Source organism: Lytechinus pictus, chromosome 17 (genome assembly GCF_037042905.1).
Source record: "Lytechinus pictus isolate F3 Inbred chromosome 17, Lp3.0, whole genome shotgun sequence".
Lineage (NCBI taxonomy): Eukaryota > Metazoa > Echinodermata > Echinoidea > Temnopleuroida > Toxopneustidae > Lytechinus > Lytechinus pictus.
Window position 1 is genome coordinate 29,923,706 of NC_087261.1, and position 25,237 is coordinate 29,948,942.

Below are 25,237 nucleotides of genomic sequence, written 5' to 3' on the forward strand. Positions count from 1 at the left end.
TAGCGAAAATATGAAAAAAACAAGAGTTTTTCCCTGCAGTAATCTATGAAAAGGGAGCGAAAAAATTGAAAGCAAAAAGCAAAATTACACAAGCGCACATGACCTTGGGCAGCAATGCGCATTGAACCAGCAGGCTTATACGCGTATCGCACCTTCATTTTACTGAGCGCAATGAATTAAATCGTATTGTGACGTCACCTCCTAAAGCTGTGCAATGGTACATTTTGGATGGTACGTCTTGTGTGCAACGGTACGAATGTTTGACATTCAGCCTCTCATTTGCTCGCCTACAACAAGCTAAGCAGGCGTTGTACAATAGTTGAATGTATCATGGCTGGTGGTTTTTTTTTAATTAATAGCAGGGGTAATATCTGGGTAATACGTCACGATCAAGATTTATACTCGTTTTTATTATTGATTCCTTGTCTTCTCCTTTCCCCTCTTTCTTCTCTCTTCTCACTACTCGAAAATGCATAGAGGGTGATTGCCCCCCCCCTCGCTCTCCCTGTAAGGTATTTCCGCTGCCCCCACCCCAAACTTTTAGAAATAAATAAAAGAGGTTCCTGCAGTCGTCTATAGAACATCATAAAAAAACGCATATAGATAACATGAATTCTGATTATGCAAAGGAAATTTACGAAGTTTTAAACGAGTGGTGTTAAGGAGTGGTTTAATTTTTGTTTTCTTTGAAGGACTAATCTTGGAACCCCCAACATGCACACACACCGCCTCTGCCATTTATGCATTATCCATTGAGTCATTATTGTAACTGCCCGTCCATTAAAATAATTATCTCTACTTACTTCAAGGGCATGCGATCCAGCAGCCTTAATAGTAATAATACACCCACCTCAAGTCTCACAACTTTTCGCTGATCAATATTTGGAAGGGGATTAGAATTCCACTGGCAATGATCAAGTTTAGCTCCATTTTTGGTGAAGTTATTGTATATATTTTCTTGTGGACAATGAAAGAACCCTTGAACACTAATCTTCTAGGTTTAACTCTCACCTCTAAACGTTTTGTGCATAGATTGTACTTTAAAATCGCTATCCTAAAACATTTATTCCATGCTTACCAAGTGTTTTGTTGTTTTGTTCGTTTTGTTGATTGTAAGTCCCCAAAAATTTTCTCGAAACATGTACAATATGCAATATGTGTATTTAAGTAAACATTTGAAAATAAATAATCAATGGAATAACTAAAACTTAATACAGACTTTTATCATCTGTTTGCAGTTTCTGCATATCCTGTGTAAATGCAATAATAAATGTTGTGACGTTGATTCCTAATTAAACTTGATATTATGTAGATTGCTTCTTTTCTTTTCTTTCATTTTCATTTCTTGGAATTGACACTAATTAAGAACTTTCAGAATCGTTTTACTGAAGTACAATTTAGCTCGGATCATCATTTCCTTCTACTGCAAAATGAGAACAAAACTCTGAGATTGTTGGAATGTCTGCTGCCTTTTTATGTAAAATGATGTCTTTAATTTTGGTAAAACCAAAAATATGGCTTTCACTATTCCAATGCATAACGAGATTATAAGATGAATGTCTTAACCCTAAAACACTTATGAAGTGGAGGATATGAAAGGAAATGTGTTAGACAGTACAAACTTTGTGATTTTACATTGTTTTATTCAAGAGCATGGATTGGGCTAAAAAGGAAATGCAGGGGGTACAGTCTGTGGCCTACGCTATCTAATCCCCAAATTTGTAAGATAAATGGTCATAGAGCCATTTTAAATGAATATAAAACTATTGCCGAGAGAGGTCGCTAGATGTGTTTGAGTTGAATAAGATGGGAATGTTCAACTGATACTCGAGTATAATTCTCATTATTGACCCAGTTTACTAAAGATATGCAAGCTGTAAGAATGTACAATCATCGTTCATATAATACTGGCTACTTTTCATGATTATAGCCAGACAATTGCAATATACACTACGTAGGGCATAAATATGAAACGTTTAATTAATTTTTTTAATAAAGAGCTTTATTTTCTAAGCTGTAACTACAAACATGAAACATAAAAAGGATTCTTCTATTCAATGATATATACCCATCACAAACAACATTTTGATATATACACTGTATAAAATGAAGTGCTAATTAAGCACTTACAGTGCTTGCATAGTGACTGCACTACGAGTGCTGATTTTCTAATTTAAATTTGAACTAGAAAATCAGCACTCGTAGTGCAGTTACTATACAAGCACTGTAAGTGCTAAATTAGCACTTCATTTTTTACAGTGTACATACAAATCAATTTACTTTTCGCGAAGGGTCCATTTCGCACTCAAGACAAAACCATATTCTCATACAGAGCAAGAAAAAAAAAACGGATAAAAGATTAAAGTATCCATAATGAAATAAGAGAAAATATTTCAACAACAGGCACTATTATCAATGTATTCGATGACGAACATACGAAGAGGGGTTTATAACAACACTGACATGTGTAAAATTGAAAAGAATTGATAACATTTCAAATAATTCAATATATTGGCCCAGTAACATGAATTGATATGATAGATCTTTATAAAGATATTAAATTTTGGTTCAGATAATGTCGCGATTGGCCCGGGATCGAGGATGGATAACGGTTTCATTCGAATAATGACTCGTGTCCTGGTTGAACCCTTGGGGGCGCTTTACTTCCTGAAATACATGAGCAGCTGGCGACTCCGTTGGGATCTCGTACGCCATATCTTGGCCATGGTCAGGATATCGTCTTTCGGAGAGAAAAGGTGGGGTTTGGGCGTTTGCGATGTATGTGTATTCGTGGTCAGTCGTCGTCGTGGGCCTAAAATTGTTTGTTGCGGGATTGCTTGAACGCCAATCGACATCCTTAGCTCTTTCATGTGTCAACGAGGCGCCCTTCGTTCCTCTATTGACATCCGATCCAGTATTGTCAACGCACTCGTACGCGCATGCGTACTCATCGTCACCTCCCCCATGAATCAGTAGTTCAGTTGAACCGTGTTTCTTGGCTCTGTTAAGATTCGGAGCCGAATTTGGTTGCTGGTGAAACGAAGAGTAGTTATGCTGCACTTGTGTGTCGTGGTCATTGTCGGCAGCAACGTCGTTAGCATGACCACGATCCGCATCGCTGACGTAGTCGTTTTTTACAGCACGCAGCCGGGGTTCATTGTCTGGATGAGATGGGGGTGAAGGACACTGGATGGGCTGCAGTTCAAGAACAGTGTCACCACTTCTTCTTTTATGTCGCCTGATTACGAAGCTTTTCAAAACAGTGAGGATAATAACAAGAAAATACGTCAATATCAAGATAATGAACGGCTAGCGTCTAGTTCTTAAACAACGTTTAATCGTATGTATTTTTTTTTCTAGAAAAGCCATATCTGTTGCAGAAGAAGTATCTTCTTTTCGTTGTGTTAAAATTAACATCCCCCACCCCTCATCCTTCCTCCTCACCCCTAATTGCTTTAATCAAAATTATGTACAGTCGAAGATGACTTACGTCTAGATATTCCTTAAGTTTGTGTATGCGTCTTAACATGTTTAATTTCGGGGGTCAGCGTGCTCTTTATTATTCTAATTGACAGCTTATGGTGCAAGAGGTTTTAAAAAACGAGATCTCTTTCTATAAACCCTTAACCTTTTTCAACTACTACTTTAAAGTATATATTATTGACATGTTAATTAAATGTACCTGATGAAAAGATTGAAATAAAAAAAACATAGAGTCAATAAAATTCCCGTTTTTACACATGTCATAAATTGTGAAATGTGTATTTCATTTTGTTGATGGGATAATATGAATAACTGGCAAAGATAATTATGTAAAATAAATCAAAGATACCTACCAGGAGATAAAAACTGTGATAAGGATAGTAAAACATACGGATATGATGATCAAACCAGCTAAAATAGCGATAAACTTCACATCTGAAAAAGAGACCAAATTCAATCAACAGTTTGTTAATTTGAATGAGTGTCATATACATGCGTATTAACACATCTAATGCACGATTGAATGTAATGAGTGATATAACATACGGATATGGCGATCAAACTACCTAACATAGCGATAAACTTAACATCTGAAAAAGAGACCAAATTCAATCAACAATTTGTAAATTTGAAAGGAGTGTTATATTCATGCCGAACACATTTAATGCACGACTGAATGTAATGAGTGATATAACATACAGATATGACGATAAAAACCTGCTAAAATAGCGATTAACTCCACATCTGAAAAAGAAACCTAATTCAATCAACAATTTGTACATTTGAAATGAGTGTCATATTCATCCCTAACAGGTCTAAAGTTCAATAATTGAATGCTATATGGGTGATACGTCTCAGCTTTGTCATCTTTTAGGGAATGTTTGGTTTGAAAACACAACGCAGACGCTTTCTTGAACATAGACAAATTCATTGTCCAAAGTCCTTCATGACAGAGAAATCTTTGTCGAGAATCGGTGAAATAAAACAGCAGTGTCGTCCGTGACTCTGGACAAATGACATTTTCTTCAATTTTTCGTCAGCTCTGAACCTTAGAACGATCGAACATCCAGGTTAACCAATTTTCGACAAAAAATTATCAGGTTTTCATTGTGATTTGAATCGCATTTTCAATGCATTTGCTGCGTAGTTTAGCGAAAACACGCCATTTTTGCAAGAAAAACGGTCACATTTTGCAGCCACTTCCCTTTGTATTCAAATAATGTTAATCCTTTGCCTAAAAATCTTCTTTTTTTTCTCAACACTTCGAAACATTTCTGAATATTTTGATTTTACAAGATTAATAAATATACACAAAACTACATCCAGGTATGAATTTGAAATGGGTGTTTGTGTAGACGGTTTGATATTACACCAACTATTACCTAAAGGTGTTGCGCTTGGTGTGTTGGTAGCTGCTTCTGGGCTTGTTACGACATTTGAGGTTGAACTACTTCCGGGTGAGGAGAAGTTAAACGAGGGATCGGATGTACCTAGATGAAAATAGTGCAATACTAAATCGCTTTGCTGAACTACTGAATAAGAACTAAAGACTTGAATGTATTCTAGTTGAACTGAGATTGCACAGTGTGCACATTTCATTTTTAATTGAAACTTAAACTTTAAATCTTGTTTTCATTTCATGCTTTATCAGGCTTAAACCTCTCACTGACTTTCCTCTATGGTTAATCAAGCACTAGTGTGGGTCATTGTTGATAAATCTTGACAATTTGAAAACTCAATAACCTTTACAAAACTCAAACGATTTAATGTTGGTTTTTCCGTGGCTGGTCACATAATCTGGGTCATCGTCGCTGCGGAAAGAAATTAAGTTGAATTTATTTAGATTGGTTATTTAGATAAGTACACACAGTACTGAATAAATTTCATTGGGATTAAAACAAATAATCACAATTTTGATTAACGGGGTTTCTATTTAATCTTCAATAATATATATGGATTTCGATTTTGGTTGAACAGAGCAAAATTGATTACAATTAAATATATTCGATATTTTAATAAAACCGATACGAGACGGTTCTGAACAAATTTGTTCAGTTCGTTCTCGAGCTTAAAAATGATAATTACATATATTACCTTTGGAAATGGGAGTGGTGGAGATCGTCATAATCGTTGTCGTTCCCATTGAGGTCGGTTGTACTAGGGGTGGTTCTGAGATTAAAAGTAAGAATGAAATACATTTACTAATTGGCTCCAGGAGGTATGCTCCTTTAAAAAAATATTATCAGCAACTCTACACAATGATTACTCCCACCAGAGTAAATATATATAAAAATATAAAAATAATTGTAAACTAGGATGATTTTACAAATTCATCATCAATTTAAGCAAATTCTTCGGCAGTGTTTCGGGATTGCTCGTGCCTAAAATGTCTAAACGTATACAAAATAGATGATCCGGATTAAATTTTCAATATCTGCAGCCACACTTATGGCAATACGCATTCGAATTAATTTTTTAATATTAATCCTGAGGGCGACAACATTTTAAACATTCAGTAAATAACTTTGATGCAATAAACAGAATTGTTATATTATAACTATGTTGCCGGTTCTTATATTTTTTTTGTTTTTTGTCAACATAATGAGCAAAGGAACATTTGTATCTGCTGAATAAAATTATTACTGAATAAAATTATTACTGATACAACAAAATATATCGTGCAGAGTTAGAGCAGTCAAAAAGCAAACCGAAATGGAATGTAATAGGAAACCCGTATTACTTTTACATGTGGGAGGGGTTCCATTCCAGTTTATTTCGCTGGTGTTTTCTGATGTCCTTATGCACTGTAGACTGTCACTTCCAACTATTTCATAGCCAGGGTTGCAGCGAAACGTTACAAAATCACCATAGCGGTTATATGACTGGGTTATATTACCAGAGGGAGGAGCAGACTGGGCTTCGCAAAATCCGTCTCGAGTGCTGTAAACTATGACAACAGTATTTACAATAATCAATATTTCACATATCTGTATACAAAATTTTGAAATATCATATCTTTCTTATTTACCATCTGATTCTGATAGATTTGTAGCGTTAAGCAGGTTTGGCTTTTCTATATTTTTCTAAATTAATACTCTGTCGCGGTGTATTTTCCCTGTTATTAGTTAAGAAGGTATATGATAAAAAAGAACAACCATAAGCGAATGAAATTCCACACTATTAGCGATGTTGGCAGCTGCATTGATGGCAGTATGATGGTATTATCGTGACATGACGGGGTAGTGGTAGCCAAATAACCCAAAATTAATTTTATTCACATCATACAAATTTTTTTCTATACAATTTCGATGGAATGTACAGCTTATTAAAAGCTTCATTAATTTGTTTTTTTCTCTCTTTCTATTCAAATGAGCTTCGTTTGGGATAGACTTTCCTTAATGATAATTAATTTTTGATAATATATATTCTTACTTACACGTATAAAATGGCTGCTGGGCATATTCTGCATTATTTCCACACGCTTGAAGGGAGTTAGTTTCACAAAGTTCATCACATTGCTCATCTCCGCTCGGATCTAATTCAACTGAGGGATACCTAAACGTGCAGATACACTATGTACCCCATCAAGAATCATGGTTTACGTTTTGAAGATCAATAGAGAAGAGAAAGAACAAAACTGAAGATAGTTATCAGAACATGAGCCTATGAACACATTGTAGAGCGAGTAGCAACGTTAAAGGGAGAAGGGGACCACTCCCCACCTTGGATATTTTAAGTAGTGAAAAAAAGAATATATAATAATGATAATGAAATTCTTATATAGCGCATTTCAGACGTGTAAGGACTCTCAATGCACTTTACAGAAAAAAAAATATACAATATAAGAAACTATTTACAATAACACTTAAAAAACAACAAAATTAATCAATTACATATGGCATAAGTTTAAGGAATGGTCTAATTGAATGCTTCATTAAAGAGAAATGTTTGAATTGGGATTAGAAAAGTCCAGGATTATTGTGTGATCGGAGAGTACTGGGGAGTCAATTCCAAAGGATTGGGGCACTGTAGAAGAAGGACCTTTCGCTATGCGTCTAAGTTCTTAGTCTACTTACTTAAAGGAATTGTTGGGTTGATGATCTTAGTGTCCTTAAAGGGGTGTATGAAGAAACAAGTTCAGAAATACAGAAGGATAAGACCGTGGACAGCATTAAATGTTATTAGAAGGACTTTGAAGCAAAATCATGATTTAATAAGTAGCCAGTGAAGTTATTCATGTTATTTGAGGATTGATGTGATGTGATCGTGTTTCTAGGATCTGGAGAAGAGTCTTGCTCCTGAATTCTGGATACTTTGGAGCTTTGCAATATCTTTGTCCGGGGTTCCATACAAGAGACTGTTACCATGGTTACAGTTATCGAGAAGGAAAGACATGAAACAATGAATGAGGATCTCAGTCACATTCTTACTAAGGTATGACCGAATCATTCCAATACGTCTCGGAGCAAATGAGGTCTTGCGACAAACCATGTTGACGTGTCGGCACATGTTGATATTCTTGTAAAAAATGACACCCAGATCACATACTGAAGGGGTTGGCAGAACCTGGCCAATCATTGACGTCAAAGGGAGAGCCTCCTGAACTCGTCTAAAAGGACAGTTAGTCGGATGTATCTGAAGCGGTCGGTCGTTTGTCTCCAATTTGGCTTTACTATTTCCATTTTACCCCTGTCATTTGCTTCTTTTTCGCATCAAACCCTTCCTGTTTTGTCTCTATGAGAGTTTTCTTCAATCTTGGGTTCTCATTCAACATGTCCTATCTCTAAGCCTCCCTGCTTCAGTTAGCCCAGCTTTCACCTCTGCTCATCCCCTCATTCTTGCCACTAATATCTTATTACCCTTCTTGCACCTATCTGACACTCTTGCTGCCAATGTTATGACCCACTGCCTCAGATACATTCTTAAAATTCATCATATTCGCTTAGAGAATTTATTACAGCACAACAACCAACCTGCGGATAGCCGCTGATCCTCGAATTTTGCTGTCAATAAGTTTCAGATGACTACTTACCATCCAGTTCCGTACTTCTTGGAGACAGATTTCAAGTCTGCCTACAACATTCTACCTTTCTGAAGACTTTAAGGAGACGATAAGTTGTGTGTCGTCAGCGTAAATCATTATTGAGAAACCATGTGCTTGAATGACGTCCTGAATTTGCGTAGAGTAGCAGATAAAGAGAATCGGACCGATTACCGATCCTTGAGGCACACTCCACAGCAGCGGCGTTGAATCAGAGGTGTTCGCTTGAATGCGCACTTTCTCTGCTCTCTTCCAGACAAGTAAGATGTGAACCACTGCAATGCCGTACCAGTCACCCGAAATCTGTATTTCAGCCTAGAAAAAAATAATCTCATGGTCGACCGTATCGAAAGCCGCCGCAAGATCGAGAAGGATGAGCAGAGCCTCGTTCCCATTGTCTAGGCATTGAAGAAGGTCATGTACACGTAGTAGTGCAGTTTCCATAATGTTGTTGTTGTTGTTTGATCATTTATTTTCCACAATCATATAAAAACAGTTCATTACAATACAAATTAAATACATGCAATAATATACATTCATAAAAGTAAAATACATATAAACAGTTAATACAGAATGCCTTTCAATAAAAACAAGAAAGGGTAATACATGCTAAATCATTTGAAAATGAAAAAAAGGGAAACTAAAATAAGGCCATGTGGCCCTGTAAAATAAGTTCCCTTATATCTATATCTTATACAATAAAATATATTATGTGTTACTGAAAGACATGTTTACAAAAAAAGAAACAAAAATGAAATGTGTCAGAGGAACATCGACAAAAAAAATATGGCAATACATGCACTACTTGGGGTACATGTACATGTCAGTATTTCGATAAAAAGAATGTTTTCAAATGTTTTTTAAATGAGTTTTGGTTATTACAAAGAGAAATATAATTTGGTAATGAATTCCAAATGATTGGTATACTACATCGAGGACATTTTTCTTCATACATAAATAAAACTTTCCACCGATGAAAATTATATCGATTTCTTGTATTGTAATTGTGAACATTAAGATTTGCAGAGAACATAGTGGAAATGTTATATGGAAGTAGATTGTGAAAATACAAGTAACCCAACACTGCTGTTTGATACTGATATAAATCAGTTATATTCAAAGTTTTGAGTTTTATAAAGAGAGGAGCAGAATGGGCAAGGTAATGGCTGTTGGTGCAAATTCGCAAAGCTTTTTTTTGTAATCTAAATAAGGTGTTTATTTTTAACTTAGTACAATTACCCCAAACGCTGAAACAATATGATAAGTATGGTAATATAAGAGCATTATATAATGAAAACAAAGAATGATTTGAAAGATAGTATTTAAGCTTAAATAAAATACCAATACATCTGGATACTCTGCAAATAACATTGTTAACATGGGTATCCCATTTTAAATTACAGTCAATATAGATTCCAAGAAAATTTACAAAATTTACTCTCTTTAGAGGAATGGAGTCAATGGAAATGGTAATATCAGTCAATGTGTTTGAAATATCAGATAAGTTATGCAAAGAAAATATCATGAAATTTGTCTTCTTTTTGTTTATAAGGAGTCTATTAGCTTTAAACCAATTACACACTTTAGTCAATTCGAAATTAAAGTTTTGTTCTAAATTTAAAAGGTTAGGTTGCGTATAAAATATCGTTGTGTCATCTGCATACATTGTAAAATTAAAATTACCAGAGGATTTAACTATGTCATTTACATATATCAAGAAAAGCAAGGGGCCAAGAATAGACCCCTGGGGAACTCCATTATTTACCATAAAACGATCCGATGAATATTCATAAAAAACAGTATATTGATAACGGTTTTGTAAATAACTCTAAAACCATTGATGTGCTATGCCCCTTACACCATAATATTTAAGCTTGTATAAAAGAATGTCATGATTCACAATATCAAAAGCTTTGGAAAGGTCCATAAACAGACCTATGTAGTGTTGACGATACGCTGACTGCCGAGATAGGAAAAGAGAGTTACCAGCCATGATGTAATCTGCTGACTGACCACACGTTCGATAACTTTCCCAAGTAATGGGAGGTTTGATATCGGACAAAAATTTATTCAAGTCCTCAGGATCTCGATTCTGCTTTTTTTTTCAATTTTATGGTAACAACTGCAGATTTGAGTGAAGTTTGAAAATGGCTAATAATATGACTCTGATTCAACATATCTGTGATGGCAGAAAGAAGAGTATTCATGCATCCGCTAAAGACGCATGCAGGAACAGGATCAAGTACACAAGTTTTCACCTTCTCAGATTTAATTATCTTTCTCTGAAACTTGATGGAATTATTCAAATTAACATGCAGATTCTACCAAACTAGCTTCAGCAGATGATGGTATAGGCGACGTTGGTAGCTGATGCCCGTAATTTTGATATCTTGTCGTTGAAGTAGTACGGAAAACTTTGGCAAAATTCGTCCTTCGAGCTGTGGAATGCCAACAAATTATTGATCAGTTCGCTTTACCGTTAATTCACTGACGACTTTGAAAAGCTATGTGCTGTTGCTACCAGCAATTTTCTATCGATGGTAGGCACATTTGGCTTCCTCGAGTACACATTGATAATCAGTCAATGACGCGTCATAACTTGTTTGGCTGTGACAGCTATGGACTTTCGCCACTTCCTTTCTTCCTTTCTTTCGTCGTCGGGCTTTTAGAGATTCATCATACCATAGGGCATGTGAACACTCCGGTAAGATATTGTAGGATGCTTGTCAATGGCAGCTTTCAGAAGAGAGTCATAAGTGTCACCTTTTGGGGGCTAAGTCAAAATCGTCAATGTCTTCAATGTTTGAGAGGTTACTTTCGATATCACGGCTGAATAGTTCATTATCGATGCTAGGAAGCTTACGATGGCAAACTTACTGCCTTGATACAGGATGAGGAGCATGTGCTGCTGTGAACGTGATTCACGCATTGCAGCTAGTGATCTAATGTTGTCAGTGATACCTTCAGTTGGCTCTGATATCATCTATTTGAGACCACAAGATTCAAGAAGGTCTTTTAGGGATCTTGCATCAGCATCCATGTTGTTGTCAACGTGGATATTGAAATCTCCACAGATGATTAACTTAGTATAATAGGTTGACAGACACTAGAAGTCTTTAAAACTCAACAAAAAGGAGAGCAGAGTTTTGGCCTCGGGCAGGAGGTCTGTAGATGAGAATCATCGAAAGTGTATCCTGGTCAGATGAACTAATCGATACCTCTAGGCATTCAAACGTTACAAATGAGTGACTTCTCTTCTTTGTGATGAAACTGTTACTTAGAAAAATGCACAGACCACCATATTTCTTTCCTGTGCGAGGAAGTTTCAGTAGACGATATTGCTGAAGAGTAGTTTGAATGTCCGCCAGGATAGGGCCGTCCAGAGAATCTCCCTTAAGCCAAGCCTCCGTAACGCCTAATATGTCGAGTTGTTCTGTCAGCACAACGTGACATATTTATGCAGGTTCGTTCATCACAATAGGTCTATCACAAATAAATTGATGGTTTATGTATTTCTATATTAATACATTACTCTGTATAGGAAAAAAAAGTAATTCGTATGACAATGATTAAACAAAATAAATATCTGATACTGTTCAGACTGTTGAACAGAAGTGACGTAGAAAACAGGATAAACTATTTTCGAAAATGTGAATCTCCTCTACCCAATACTTACCAATGACCCAGAGCTTCCGGCGTAATCATATCCACCACTGCACCTTACAATGCATTCGTCGTTGTTCGTGATGGCATAATTGAATCGGACAGAGTTCGGGACGTATCCGATATTCTCCGGACGTTGCCGAAAGCAGCCGAGGTATCCGTAATCTGATATCGTATCAATAAGAAAAAATAGTGATTAAGACCTCGTGTCACAAAAACTTGCGATCGACTAAATAAAATCGATATTGGTCTAAAATCCTCACAAATCCCATTTTCCACACAAATCCCATTTTTAGCTGCAAAAGACCAATCTCAGTTTTAGTTCGATGAAGAATATCTCTGAGCATGTTTGAGCAAATCTTTAACGACCTAAACAATGTTTCTCAAATTCATAGAAGTGATGAAGACCCCCCGGGGGGCCCCCCCCCCCCCCCTAGACAGAGGTAAAGAAACTAATGATGGAGGGATAAATAACGACAAACACATCGGGGAAAAGAAGAGAAAAGGTTTTAAAGTAGGTCTACTTACTACTACTACTTATTGCACTGTTTGTCTGGTTTTCCTTCCCTTTTCTTTTCGAAGCCTTTATCAATTTCAAGATTAGGTTAAGATGGAGGTCTCCCACATGCCAAAATGTATTATGTTGATATATGTATATACAATTTTTGTTTTAATAATTTAGAAAAAAAAGAAATTTATCAGGTATAAATATATTTCAAGTAGATTTTTAGAATGTATGTATGCATATGTTATTCTTTGTGTCATTTGCTTATGTTATCAAACAGGAGATTTTCAAGTAACTTACCATGACAAATTATTGACACTGTTTGGTCTATGGAACATGATATTACGCTGTGGTTATTTGGACAGGAGGCAAGATCATATTCACCTTAGAAAAAGGAAAGTAAAATGCAAATTACCTAAAAAATCTTTAAACATTTATAGTTATCACCCTGACGTTAATTTACGTTGACTTCAGTTCGGTTCAGTTCAGTTTGGTTTATTATCATTTCAACTCAAGTCAATTTAACAGTAAAAGTAATCATTTCAAAGATATACATTAATATACAAATATATACAGTATGACAATATGACATAGATAAATAAATATTTACAATAGACCCTAAACAATGTGATAATCATATCAATAATGGTATTTACAATGAACTGGATAATCGTGATTATAATGACTGTAGAATATTCATGAGAAAGCATTTTGCTATAACTTCTTTTATTCATCTTTACTATCTAAATTACTGTTGAGGAAATGGAGGGATGCACTAAAAAGCAGGGCTTGTTGAGTTTGGATTCCTCAAAGAATAAGTTAAAAGACAGACAGTAGGTATAAGTATAAATGCAAGAACGGGAAAATCCTTTAAAAAAAACATCTTATGCTATTGTCATGATTGTGATGAATGTAGTACGGAAATGATGGATTGAAAGTGAAAAGAAATGTAACCGAGAAGAAAGACTGGTGCACCTGTGTGGATGAAAGAGAAAGAGAGAAAAAATTAGGATGATGGCAGATGAAAGGGAAGGACAAAGAGTAAGGAAGAGAGAGAGAAAGAGAGTTCTCCCGCAACAATGTTCGCTACATGTATTTGTCAATGAAAGAGCAAGCGCGACAACACCGACGACGATAATGATGATGAGAATGATGATGATGATGATGGTGGTGGTGGTGGTGGTCACGGTGTTGATACTGATGATGGTGGAGGTGGTAGTTGTGTTGCTGGAGTACTGGTTACGATGATCTGATGATATATTCTGTGCTAATATGAATTTCAAATAATGACATAAGAATGGCATACAAAAACAACATACACAATTCTTCATTTAAAAAAACACATCTGCAAATAATAGTTTTGTGTTCAAATGCATACACTATGAATGTATCCACCTACTAAGGGATTGATATCATTTGACATTGTTGGATTTCGAAACTCACAGTATGCAAAGGGAAACCACTTCCGGTTTTTACAAGGAAAGAAAATAAATGTCAGATTCAACGAGGTAATAGAAGTGATATTGGATCGATTATCAATTGTGTTCCTCCGTTTAATTAATAGAGATAATAGGACGGCTGTGATGGCAGTAAAGTGCAATGAACAAAACATTAAGGGCGCCAGACATAGCGTATTTGGCAAACTTTGGAGAAATGTCTGAGTGAGCGAAGCGAGCTAGCAATATTTTTTACATGTTTTTACCCCCAATTTTGTGATAGTCCTTTACATAATATATAAAATAGGGTATCGTATGTCACCCTTTCCCCCTTTCCTTTTCTGTTTTACCATTTTGGAGGTCATGAAACGTCTGGACGCCATTGTTAGATAGCCCCGGTAGATAACACTTAATTTTCTCTTGACTGTGGAGGCTTCATAAAAAAATTAAATCAAGGATATGCACACTTTCTCATGACCGGGCATGGGAATAATTTATTGTTAGGAGTAAGAGTCGGAATAGTGATCGGTAAAAGTGTCTTGACAGATTATGATTAGAAATTTGAAAATAAAGCATGCTGATTAACACCAGACCTTAATGAAGATTCGGTTTATGAATGGCAAACTCCACAGTACTCTACCAAACTTATTATTTCGCGGTTTTCTGCGATATCAATTAAGAGGATTATATTTGGAAAATGTGAATTAACCTTTATTATTTATTAGTTTACCTTTCAATATAATTTTTAAACTAAGTTTAGTCACAAAATAACCATTCCATATTTCCCGTGTTTGCAATATAATTATATTGATCCAATACCATTTTTTTAAATAAAATGTTGAGTTTACGATAAAGGTGGGGAAGTCAGTAATAAAAGGTAGAAAAAAGGAGTTTGAAAAAATACATTTTTATTATGAATATCACGATAAAATACATCTTTAAGGGGTACGTGTTATGTGAACACCCCCCCCCCCCCCCGAACAACCGAGCAAGATGAACCAAACACTCACTTCCCTCACACCTGACCGAAGCTACGTTCGAAACCGTATCGCCATTGTAAGTAGTTTCAAATGGCAAGCCGGAAGTGGTTCGGTAGTCTCGTACAAGTCCCGGATATCCGAGTTGTCGGCATAGTACTTTGCTGTTTTTGACGGTCCATGATTCAGCACACATGTACTGATAGCTTGACCCGTGATCAAACCGAACTTGAAGGCGACCCTGGTTTGGCTTGTTCCCACCTAGCAACCGGACACCTTTGATTGAGAGCAGCACATCATGAAGAAACGGACAAAAGGGAAAAAATATATATATTTATATAAATAGTAAAAAAATCAGATTTTAAATACACACCATGCCCACTATTCTTCTTATGTTCAATGTGCATAACATTAGGTTCCGTGATAGTTATGTGCCTTGAATTCAAACTTAGGGTGGGCAAATACGAGGAAAATAATGCGTATAAATATATGCATATACCTCTTAAGGCGACCGCACATCTTACGATTGGCCTGCGACCGGAATTCAGAATAAAATGTAGAATTTGATGCTAATATTGAGACTTGGAAAATGTTACTGTGTAATGTTCGAAATCATCGTACGAATCCCTATGTTCAAATCTGTGACTATGCCCTTCTTAGAATAAAAGCGAATTTAATATCTAGTCGTAATCACGTCATAGCAGTCGTACGATTGGCTACGATTTGAAACTAATTTGGCCTTTACTCCAAAATAAAGGTGTTCAATCTTTCAAAATGGTTATATTAGTATTATTTCAATTAATTTTAACCTCAAATGAAATTATATGTTCCATTAACATTTTCAGAAAATGAGCAAAGTGCGATTTGTTCCAAATTCGGATCGCGAACAGTCGTAAGGTGTGCGGTGGCCTTTAAACTTCTTAGTATAGTACACAGCTCCTCGTCATAATATTTAAGGTTACCAAAAATTTTCTGTAGAATCTGATTTTTTGTGCTATTTCCCCTATTTTGAGGGTGCTGAACATGAATCTGCTTGTTGCCAAATTTATAAATGCCGTCTTCGACCGTTGCCATGGCAACGGATTAATTTATCAAAAATAGCTTGTATTTCCCTGTAAATGGTAGATAAGCATGATATAAATTAGCCAATAGATTGAATTCAATGTTCCAATTAAATACAAATGAAATTCAAAATATTTAAGATCATCAAAATGGTTCCAATTGGCCCGTTGCCATGGTAACGGCTCATTTTTCCTCCAGAAAAGTAAAAATTTTGATTTAAAGTTGTAGAATCTGTTTTTTATTTCATTTTCCCTGCGTTTAGGGTGTTAAACATAGGAGTGGTTTTTGCTAAATGTATAAATACACTCTCATTCCATTGCCATGGCAACCAGATAATACCTAATTTGGTAAAAATAGAAATAACATGGTAAACAAAGACAATGGCGAAAAATACAATAAAAGCGACCTACATGTACATGTAATCTACATGCATTGGGTTTTTCCCACTCATTTACTAAAAAACTACATAAGTGTTATGCATGAGTTCATTGGAATGATAGGAATTGATGTTGCCTTGACAATGCTTGAATTTAAAGATAAATATCAATATTGCAAATTGGCCGTTGCCATGGTAACAGCTTATTTTTTTCTCAGAAAAGTATACATTTGATAAAATATATTGTAGAATCTGATTTTTTTTTTTCATTTCCCCTAATTATATGATGCTAGATCTATATGTGCTTGTTGCTAAATGTATAAATACAATCTTAGGTCATTGCCATGGCAACCAAATAACATGGGGGAGATAATGGTGGAAAATACCATGAAAATCACAATCTACATGCGTAAGGTTTGAACCATTAAATATTGAACAAAAAATACAGAAAGTAGTCTGCATGAGTTCATTAGAAAGAAAAGAATTGCTGTTGCCTTGGTAACACTTGAATTTAATATAAATATAAATATGAATGTTGCAAACCTCCCATTGCCATGGTAACATCTTATTTTTCTCAGAAAATTACAAAATTGAAAAAAACAAATTTTCCTTTCATTTCCCCTAATTTTAGGTCGCTCAACATACAGTTGAGGCCGAAAGTTTACATACACCCATGGAATTCAGTGAAATTTGTTCGTTTGCCAAACATCCTAAAATTTACTATATCTTCAGAAATATAAATACTACCATGACGAATTTGGTGTCAAATGAAAGAGCATATTAAGCTCTTTCACATGATAAGGATGCCGATGGGATTAAAGTAAATATCAGGTGAAATTTTGTTTGAAGAAAAATAGTAATATTCGTATAAAATTTATTATATTGTTATTATATTTTCAAACGTCGTTTCATAGAAATATATAAATGTCAAATCTATGATTTATATCACTTTTTCTATCATGATATGTCACCACTGAACAAAAAGTGTGATCTGAAATGTTTGTGTTGACAAGTAACTAGCAAAAATATGAAATGTTTTTGTCAAGTTTTTATTTTCAAATCGTCTAAAATATGAAGATTTTTTTGGAAAAATTACACATAAATATTTCAGCTCCAGATAACAAAGCAATTTGATGAAGGGGCAAGACATACTCATTTGTTTGATATCAAATTTGTCATGTCATAACCAAATTGGCAGGTGGTGTCCATTTTGAAAAAGTAAACTTAGAAATATTTTCATAATTTTGGAAATATATGGATCTATATTATGATATTTCAACAAAACATTGGGTAATCATTAAATATAATTAATCATATTGCACAAGTTTCATGTCATATGATCAAGGTCATAGGTATTTTACGATCACCAAAATTTGACCATGTTGTTTTATTATCATTGAATCTCATAAAGTTTCTGAAAAAACAAACCTTTGAGAGTGCGTATATACATCTATTTCAAGAAAATTGGACATAAAGGTATTCAACTATCACATCATTGTGCATGAGTTTCAGGTTAAAGTTATGGTCAATGAACGTTGACTGTACTGTGGTATCAACATCAAAAACTTTACTTAGGTTTATTAATTTTCAAGATAATTAGATATCATGTCACTAGGTGAAGGTCAAGGGTCTTTTGAGGTTAAAAAACCCTTAGGATTCTATTATTAAATGAATAGGCTTTCATGAAAGTCCCACATTGAGTCTACATTAAAAATGGAAGAATTTTACCTTTGTTTCCTCAAAAGGTCAGTTATATCTAATAGGTGGCCATGATTATGTCAATTTGCCAAATAAACTTTGGAGTTAAATTATCTTGAACAGCTTTCTATTAAATAAATACATACATTTTAACATTTATAGCACTTCTTCATGTAAACATGCTCAAAGCACTTTCCAATATAATTGTGGGGGGGGGGCGTCGTTGTCTAGTGATTAAGACTTTTTCAATCTGAGGGATATTGGTTCGATTCCCAGCCAGGGTGTGTTTCCTTCATTAAGAAATTTATCCATATTGTGCTGCACTCAAGCCAGGTGAGATAAATGGGTACCTGCAGGATATAAGTCCTTAAAAAGCTGTGAGCACCGGATGCGGTAGTCTAGCTTAGCCGGGGTAATATAGGAGCACTATACAAATCCTGTATTATTTTATTTATTATTATAAAAATGAATAATTCTACTTTTCAAGTGCTTTCAATACATAAAGTGGGTGTTACAAATAAAATTCATAGGTTTGTAAGCTTTAAAAAAACAATTGTACAGAAGGACATGAACGGATTTTGAATATTGGGACCAGTGAAACTTATGCACCGTTGACCTAAGTTGGGGGATAGAAAAGGGTCTGTAAACAAAAACCCAGCATGAAATGTATTGTGGTGTCAGGTTATCAATGGACAAGTAAACAAAGCAATTTTTTCTATAATTCTGTTTTTGACCAGTAGCAAGTGAATCTCTTTGAACAAAGGAAACACATGATCATACTTTCTGGCCGTTGAAATGGTACCGACTGCTCGATTCTGAATGTGCTGTAGTGACTATTATCTAGGCGGCTGAACACCAGTTCAAAGTGTCCCCAAGTGGTTATAAATACGAAGTAAAAATTAAAGGTCCCAGTACAAAACCCTGAGGAACGCCATATTGCAACCCTTGACCCTTTTTTTCTTAATGGCTATACCGACCGCGATTCGTTTTAAAGGCAAGGTCAGTATGTCAAAGGTAGTTCAGATTTTGATTTCTTGACTCTAAAACCCCCAAATAAATATTTTGAACAACTCTCTATCAAAATGGAATCACCCCGTAAAGTTGTCATTTTTCAAAATGACAGGCAGCTGTCAGTTTGATTTTTTCATGGCGATAATCTCTGATTAGGCGGTCAAGTTTAGGTCAGTTAACTGTGTGGACTTAAGATTTTAATTTCCTAACCTCAAAAATCTCCATGTTGCTATTTTAAAAACTCATTTATAGCACAAATGAACCCAAATTCCTTTTTTTCAAACTGGCCACCAGCAGCCACTCTGGATATTTTAATTATATCATAGTCAATCTCTGTTCAGGAGGTCAAGATCACTTCAACTCATCAAATAGACTTAAGATTTTGATTTCCTTTTCCCTATAAAACTCATTCTTTATAATATTTTTATCAGCTTTATAGCAATATCCACCCAAAATTTATTTTTAAAATGGTTTCCGGCAGCCATTTCAAAGCTTTTATACGAATTTCATGGTCAATTTTTCTTCATACAATTAATTGTCCAGAAACACATTATACATGAATGTGATTGGCAAATTTATTTTATTCCATTAACGTTTAGCTTTAAAATATAGACATTTGTGACCCTTAAATTGGCAGCCACCTTGGAGTTTGAAGTTGGGGTAATTCAATTCAGCAAATAGATGTCACATATCAATCTCTTGAAAACTTTACCCCTAAATCAATATTTCTGTCAGATTACTAGGCCAAATGGCCCAAAATATTCTCAAAATGGTCTCTAGCTGAATTCTCCCTAATTTCACAAACCCTTAGAAATATTGGCATACTGGCTATTTTTTTTAAAAATTTATTAGAGCACAAATGGTCAAAAAAAGATCTTTACACTCCACATTCCTCACTTGAACCTAGGAAGTGATTCGCTAGGTCCATAGGAGAGCTTGTGCGTCACAGACTGTAGATGGTTGGACCATTGGGTGATCCTTTGATTGTGAGCAGAGCCATCAAGGGATTCAGTCAAGTGAAGGAAGCTACATCTTGTTTTGAATCTCTTTTTGGCAGGTTCATAGTTAAAGGGTGGATGAAGAGGGTGATCTTCTTGCTTGTTTTTTCCACCTTTGCTGGCACCTATCTTCTAATGTGTAAATGGGCAATACCACACAGTAGGTAGAGATCATCTGCTCTTGTTTTGTCGCAGCCAGTAATTGCTCTGCAAGCAGCATTCAGGGCTGTATCAATCATTGCAGCATGTGATGACCGAAAACGGATGGGGACTGCATACTCAGCAGTCTAGTAGCATAGAGCAAGAGCTGTCGCACGGATGGTTTTGGCATCTAATCCCATTTTATGTTGGCAAGCTCCTTCAGGATGCTGTTCCTTGCTCAAACTTTAGCCTTTGTCTTGGAAACATTGTCTTTGTAGGTAAGGGAAATGTCTAGGGTGACGTCAAGGTAGATTGGCTTACTGGTGTGTTCCAACCATTTTCTATACCATCTGAACCTTAGTTACTGGTCTGCATCTCTGTTTTTTAGGTGAAAAGCACTGAGTTGGGTTTTTTCTGGATTTGCCCAGAGACGATTTGCAGCGTAGTAAGGAGTCAGGCCTACCAGAGCATTGCTGAGTGCTTTTTCATCTCTTCAGAGGACTGTTTCTGTGAAGCAATGCAAATTTCATCAGCGTACAGGTAGCTCTCATTATTTGGTGGATTGGTTGGTCATTTATGTAGATGCTAAAGAGTGGGACGATGATTCTTCCTTGTGGGAGACCTTTTGTGTGTCAGCCTTCTGCTACTGAAACCACTGAGATGCACAAAAACTGCTGATTTGAGAGCATGCTCTGAATCATCTGTGTCAGCTTAAGCCTTCCTTTGTCATCTCAAAGACTTTCCTTGTGAGTATTCGATGATTGTGTCATAAGCTGTAATGAGGTCAACAAAGGCTGCTCCAGTTATCAACCCTTTCTCGAAGCCATCTTCAATGTACTGTGCCAGATTCAGCAGTTGACTAGTACAGGACTTTCCTGGCCTAAATCCTGCCTGTTCTGGAATGAGGAGCTCATTCACCAAGGGAGCAATGTGGTTGAGTAGGAGCCTTTCAAAGATCTTGTATGTGTGACAAAGCAGAGATATGGGCCGGTAGCTCTTTGCATTGGCTGGTTTTCTGCCTGGCTTGAGTAAGGCAACTACCCTTGATTTCCTCAATAAGTTTGGCATTGTGCTTTCACTCAGACAGTAGTTTAGCGTGTCAAGCAGCCGTTGGAGTGCAACAGGTCCAAGATGTTTCATCTGCTCACAGATCGAGGACATCATCCAATCCAGCTGCCTTGCTGATCTTCATTGCTTTGATAGCATTGCACAAGTCGTTCATGCTGAAAGGTCTTGTGAACTCAGATGACTCTTGGCAGGCTGTCCGCACACTTTTAGGTTGGATCTTCGCGGGTAATTATGAGGGTTACCTTGGCTGTTCACTAGAAGCTGGTTGGCCACTTGGGACCTAGATTGGGACTTTGTAGAGTCTTTCCCAAGGATCCGAATCTGCATGGTGTTTCTGCCGGCCCTGAGTATAGCTTGTACGGCATTCTTGTGGAATATTCTTCCTTGATGATTTCTTCAGCAGCTCAAAAAATATGTCGTAATGAGTAGGGAGTGCAGGGAGGTTCTGAAGATATGTATCCAGATCTATGCCAAACTGCTCAGTTTACTTTCTTCAGGTTGAAAGTCTGCAGAAGGGAACTTTGCGAGGAGTGATGTTTACCACGGCATCAGGCCATTTGCAACATTGATATTTATCATATAAAATTAAATTATTTAACCACTATCAAAGCAGCAGCAACAAGAATATCAAGTTTAGCAACCTACGTGTATACTTTGGCGGAAATGAAAGAAAAATCAGACTCTACATATTTTTATTAAAACTTTTCTGGTGTAAAATGAGCCGTTACCATGACAACAGGCAATTTGCAACATTGATATTTATTAATAAAATCAAGCATTCCCAAGGGAACATCAATTTTTATCATTCTAATGAATTCATGCAGAATAATTACGTAATTTTGGTTTTGTTTTTGGTTTTGGTCATGTAGATTAGTTCGTTTTTACTGTACATCCCACCATTACCTTTTTCAACATGTTATTTTTTACCAAATAAGTTGGTATTTGGTTGCCATGGCAATGGTCTGAGATGGTACTTACATATTTACCAACAAGCATATTTATTTTTAGCAACCTAGACTTAGCGGAAATGAACGAAAAAAATGTGACTCCATATGTTTTTATCAAAATTTGTTCTTTTCTGAGAAAAATAAGATGTTACCATGGCAACGGGCCATTTGCAATATTGATATTTATCTTTAAATTCAAGCATTCTCAAGGCAACATCAATTCCTATCATTCCAATAAACTCATGCATAACACTTATGTAGTTTTTATTCTAAATGAGTGGGAAAAACCCAACGCAAGTAGATTAAACATGTACATGTAGGTCGCTTTTATTGTATTTCTCACCATTGTCTTTTTTTACCATGTTATTTCCTTTTTTTACCAAATTAGGTATTATTTGGTTGCCATGGCAATGGAATGAGAGTGTATTTATACATTAAGCAAAAACCACTCCTATGTTTAACACCCTAAACGCAGGGAAAATGAAACAAAAAACAGATTCTACAACTTTAAATCACATTTTTTACTTTTCTGGAGGAAAAATGAGCCGTTACCATGACAACGGGCCAATTGGAACCAATTTGATGATCTTAAATATTTTTGAATTTCATTTGTATTTGATTGGAACCCTGAAATCAATCTATTGGCTAATTTATATCATGTTTATCTACCATTTACAGGGGAATACATACAATTTTTGAGAAATTAATCTGTTGCCATGGCAACGGTCGAAGACGGCATTTATAAATTTGGCAACAAGCAGATTCGTATTCAGCACCCTAAAAATAGGGGGATAAGCACAAAAAATCAGATTCTACAGAAAATTTTTGGAATTCTTACTACTTGCCGCCTACTAGTATCTAAATGTTTATAATATGCTATCAATCAAGCCAATCAATCCGACCCAATCGACTGCTTTTGGTGTTCTTTTCTTTAGTTTTTTACACATGCACACACTGGTATCAATGATATATATAGCATTTCCATTTATTTTATGCAAGATTAAACAGCAATATAAAATGCCTTGCTCAAGGGCGGTGCCGGAAATCGAACCCCGGTCTTCCACATAGTAGGGCGCGGCCACGACACCTTGCCTCTGATATACCATTCGAAATAATGTAGTAGTTTATTTTCGATCTGGAGATCATTTTGTCGGTGAGTGCACCTCCTACTCACAAGAGTAGATCTATGGTTGGTCTACCAGTAGCATACAAAATCGTAAAAAAAACATTATGATAAATTGACGAAGTTAATCATGACATTATTCTTGACCAATGAATGACATTAAACACCGCTCAAAAATACTTTATGTTCAGTATCACCTTCTTACCGAACATGTCATAGAAACATTGCAAATAATTGATTATGACTCTATAAATGAGCATCGGTTATTTAACAGGACCTTACTCCAGGGACCTATCCACGGAGGATTAGTCTATTGTTACTGGGGGTGCTGAGCATTGTCACAGCACCCCCAGTAACAATAGATAATCTTCCTTCATTTACCTTTTCCTTTAATTGTTCATTTTAATTTTTGTTTTCATTTATTCGTTTTTAACCCAGTTTTAGAATAAACTAGATCCAACCCGTTTTGGGAAGTCAAATATTCTATGTAAGATACCAAATGTGACCCTTACGAGCTAAAGGAAACAGACAACCGTAGTTTCACACACCCACGCACAAACCCACACACTCACTCAAAATGTTATTTTCAGTACGGGTTAGATCCAGTTTATTTCAAAGGGGGGTAGATAAAAAAATTAAAGGCAAAAAATACTATGACCTGCAGATCTTTTGTTTCTAAACATTCACACGGCATGCATGCATGGTTATGTTTCGTTAAGTTTAATATGATATACAGAAGGTGCAGAAAAAAGGTAATTTCTCAGAATCGCAGAAAAGCAGACTTATCCCCAATTCGAAATAAACTCTTCATATAAATAAGCCTTTAAAAGTATATATTCTTACCATCAACTTCAGCCTGAATAAGTCTGGATATTTCCATCAACAAACATAATCGAAGAAATTCCCACCGCAATTTCGTCATGTTTAGTTATTGATGATGTAGCCCTAGAGTAATGACCGAATATCCACATCAAGTAAGTGGTGTATAATTTCCAGTGCACTTTCCGGGTATCCGGTTTTTGCTACAGTCACACCAAATAAACCGAATCAAACCCGATTTAAGATGTAGCGTATTTCGAATGGCATATCGTTAGTCGGTTTGGAGTCCGTTTCGTCGGTGGGACTGCAGTCAGGCACTATTTGACTTCAACCGTATCCGGGGCGAGTTGGTCGTTGGCATGATAAACAGACGTAACACAGGGAGGGCGGTACAAAGTAACTGGAACAGCTCTTTGGAACACTTACGCTATTGCTATCTGTATACTAGTCCGTGAACAATTGTGATATGATTTAGTTTCCTCTTATCCCTGACACCAATTTTCTTTTGTACATAATCTAAAGATTAAAACCACGATTTGTCGATTTCGCTTGATATCTAGTAGTTCCTTTCCGGATTACGTAATCATACCCTGTATAGGCTAAATTTGTGATTGTACTTGCAATCCTTCTGGTTTAGAAAAATGTAGCCGACACTGGAGAACTTAAACGGGGGTGTGGGCATAGACTAAAAAACATAACAATTTTGATTGAGTAACGCGGGCGATTTATACAAGCTTAATATTTGAATTAATTGATAACTTAGAGACTTTACAGGAGGAAAACAAGATATCTTTTTAACTCACTCCCCATAAAGCTTAGCGAATGAACGTCATGACAGTGGGGCTGGTTTATACTATCGAGCTTGCGATATCGTGAGCCCTTGAAAAGT

General features: G+C 35.9%; 1 protein-coding gene across 2 annotated transcripts; it reads right to left on the bottom strand.

Moving 5' to 3' along the window:
• Positions 1–1,622: 1,622 nt before the first annotated feature.
• LOC135157256 (uncharacterized) lies at positions 1,623–24,857 on the bottom strand. 2 transcript variants are annotated; one of them, XR_010296270.1, is made up of 11 exons: positions 24,373–24,816; positions 15,139–15,381; positions 12,993–13,076; positions 12,201–12,352; positions 6,920–7,055; positions 6,224–6,430; positions 5,578–5,652; positions 4,866–4,973; positions 3,837–3,918; positions 2,258–3,250; positions 1,623–2,160 (listed from the first exon to the last, which is right to left on the bottom strand). XR_010296270.1 is itself a non-coding variant. In XM_064112236.1 (10 exons), exons 1-10 carry the CDS (start codon positions 24,449–24,451, stop codon positions 2,569–2,571), a joined length of 1,848 nt encoding a protein of 615 aa, XP_063968306.1. In that variant the 5' UTR covers positions 24,452–24,857; the 3' UTR covers positions 1,623–2,568. The 2 variants fall into 2 exon arrangements, 1 of the variants encoding a protein (XP_063968306.1); XM_064112236.1 differs by having other exon boundaries at positions 1,623–3,250; positions 24,373–24,857.
• Between the last annotated feature and the right edge of the window lie 380 nt (positions 24,858–25,237).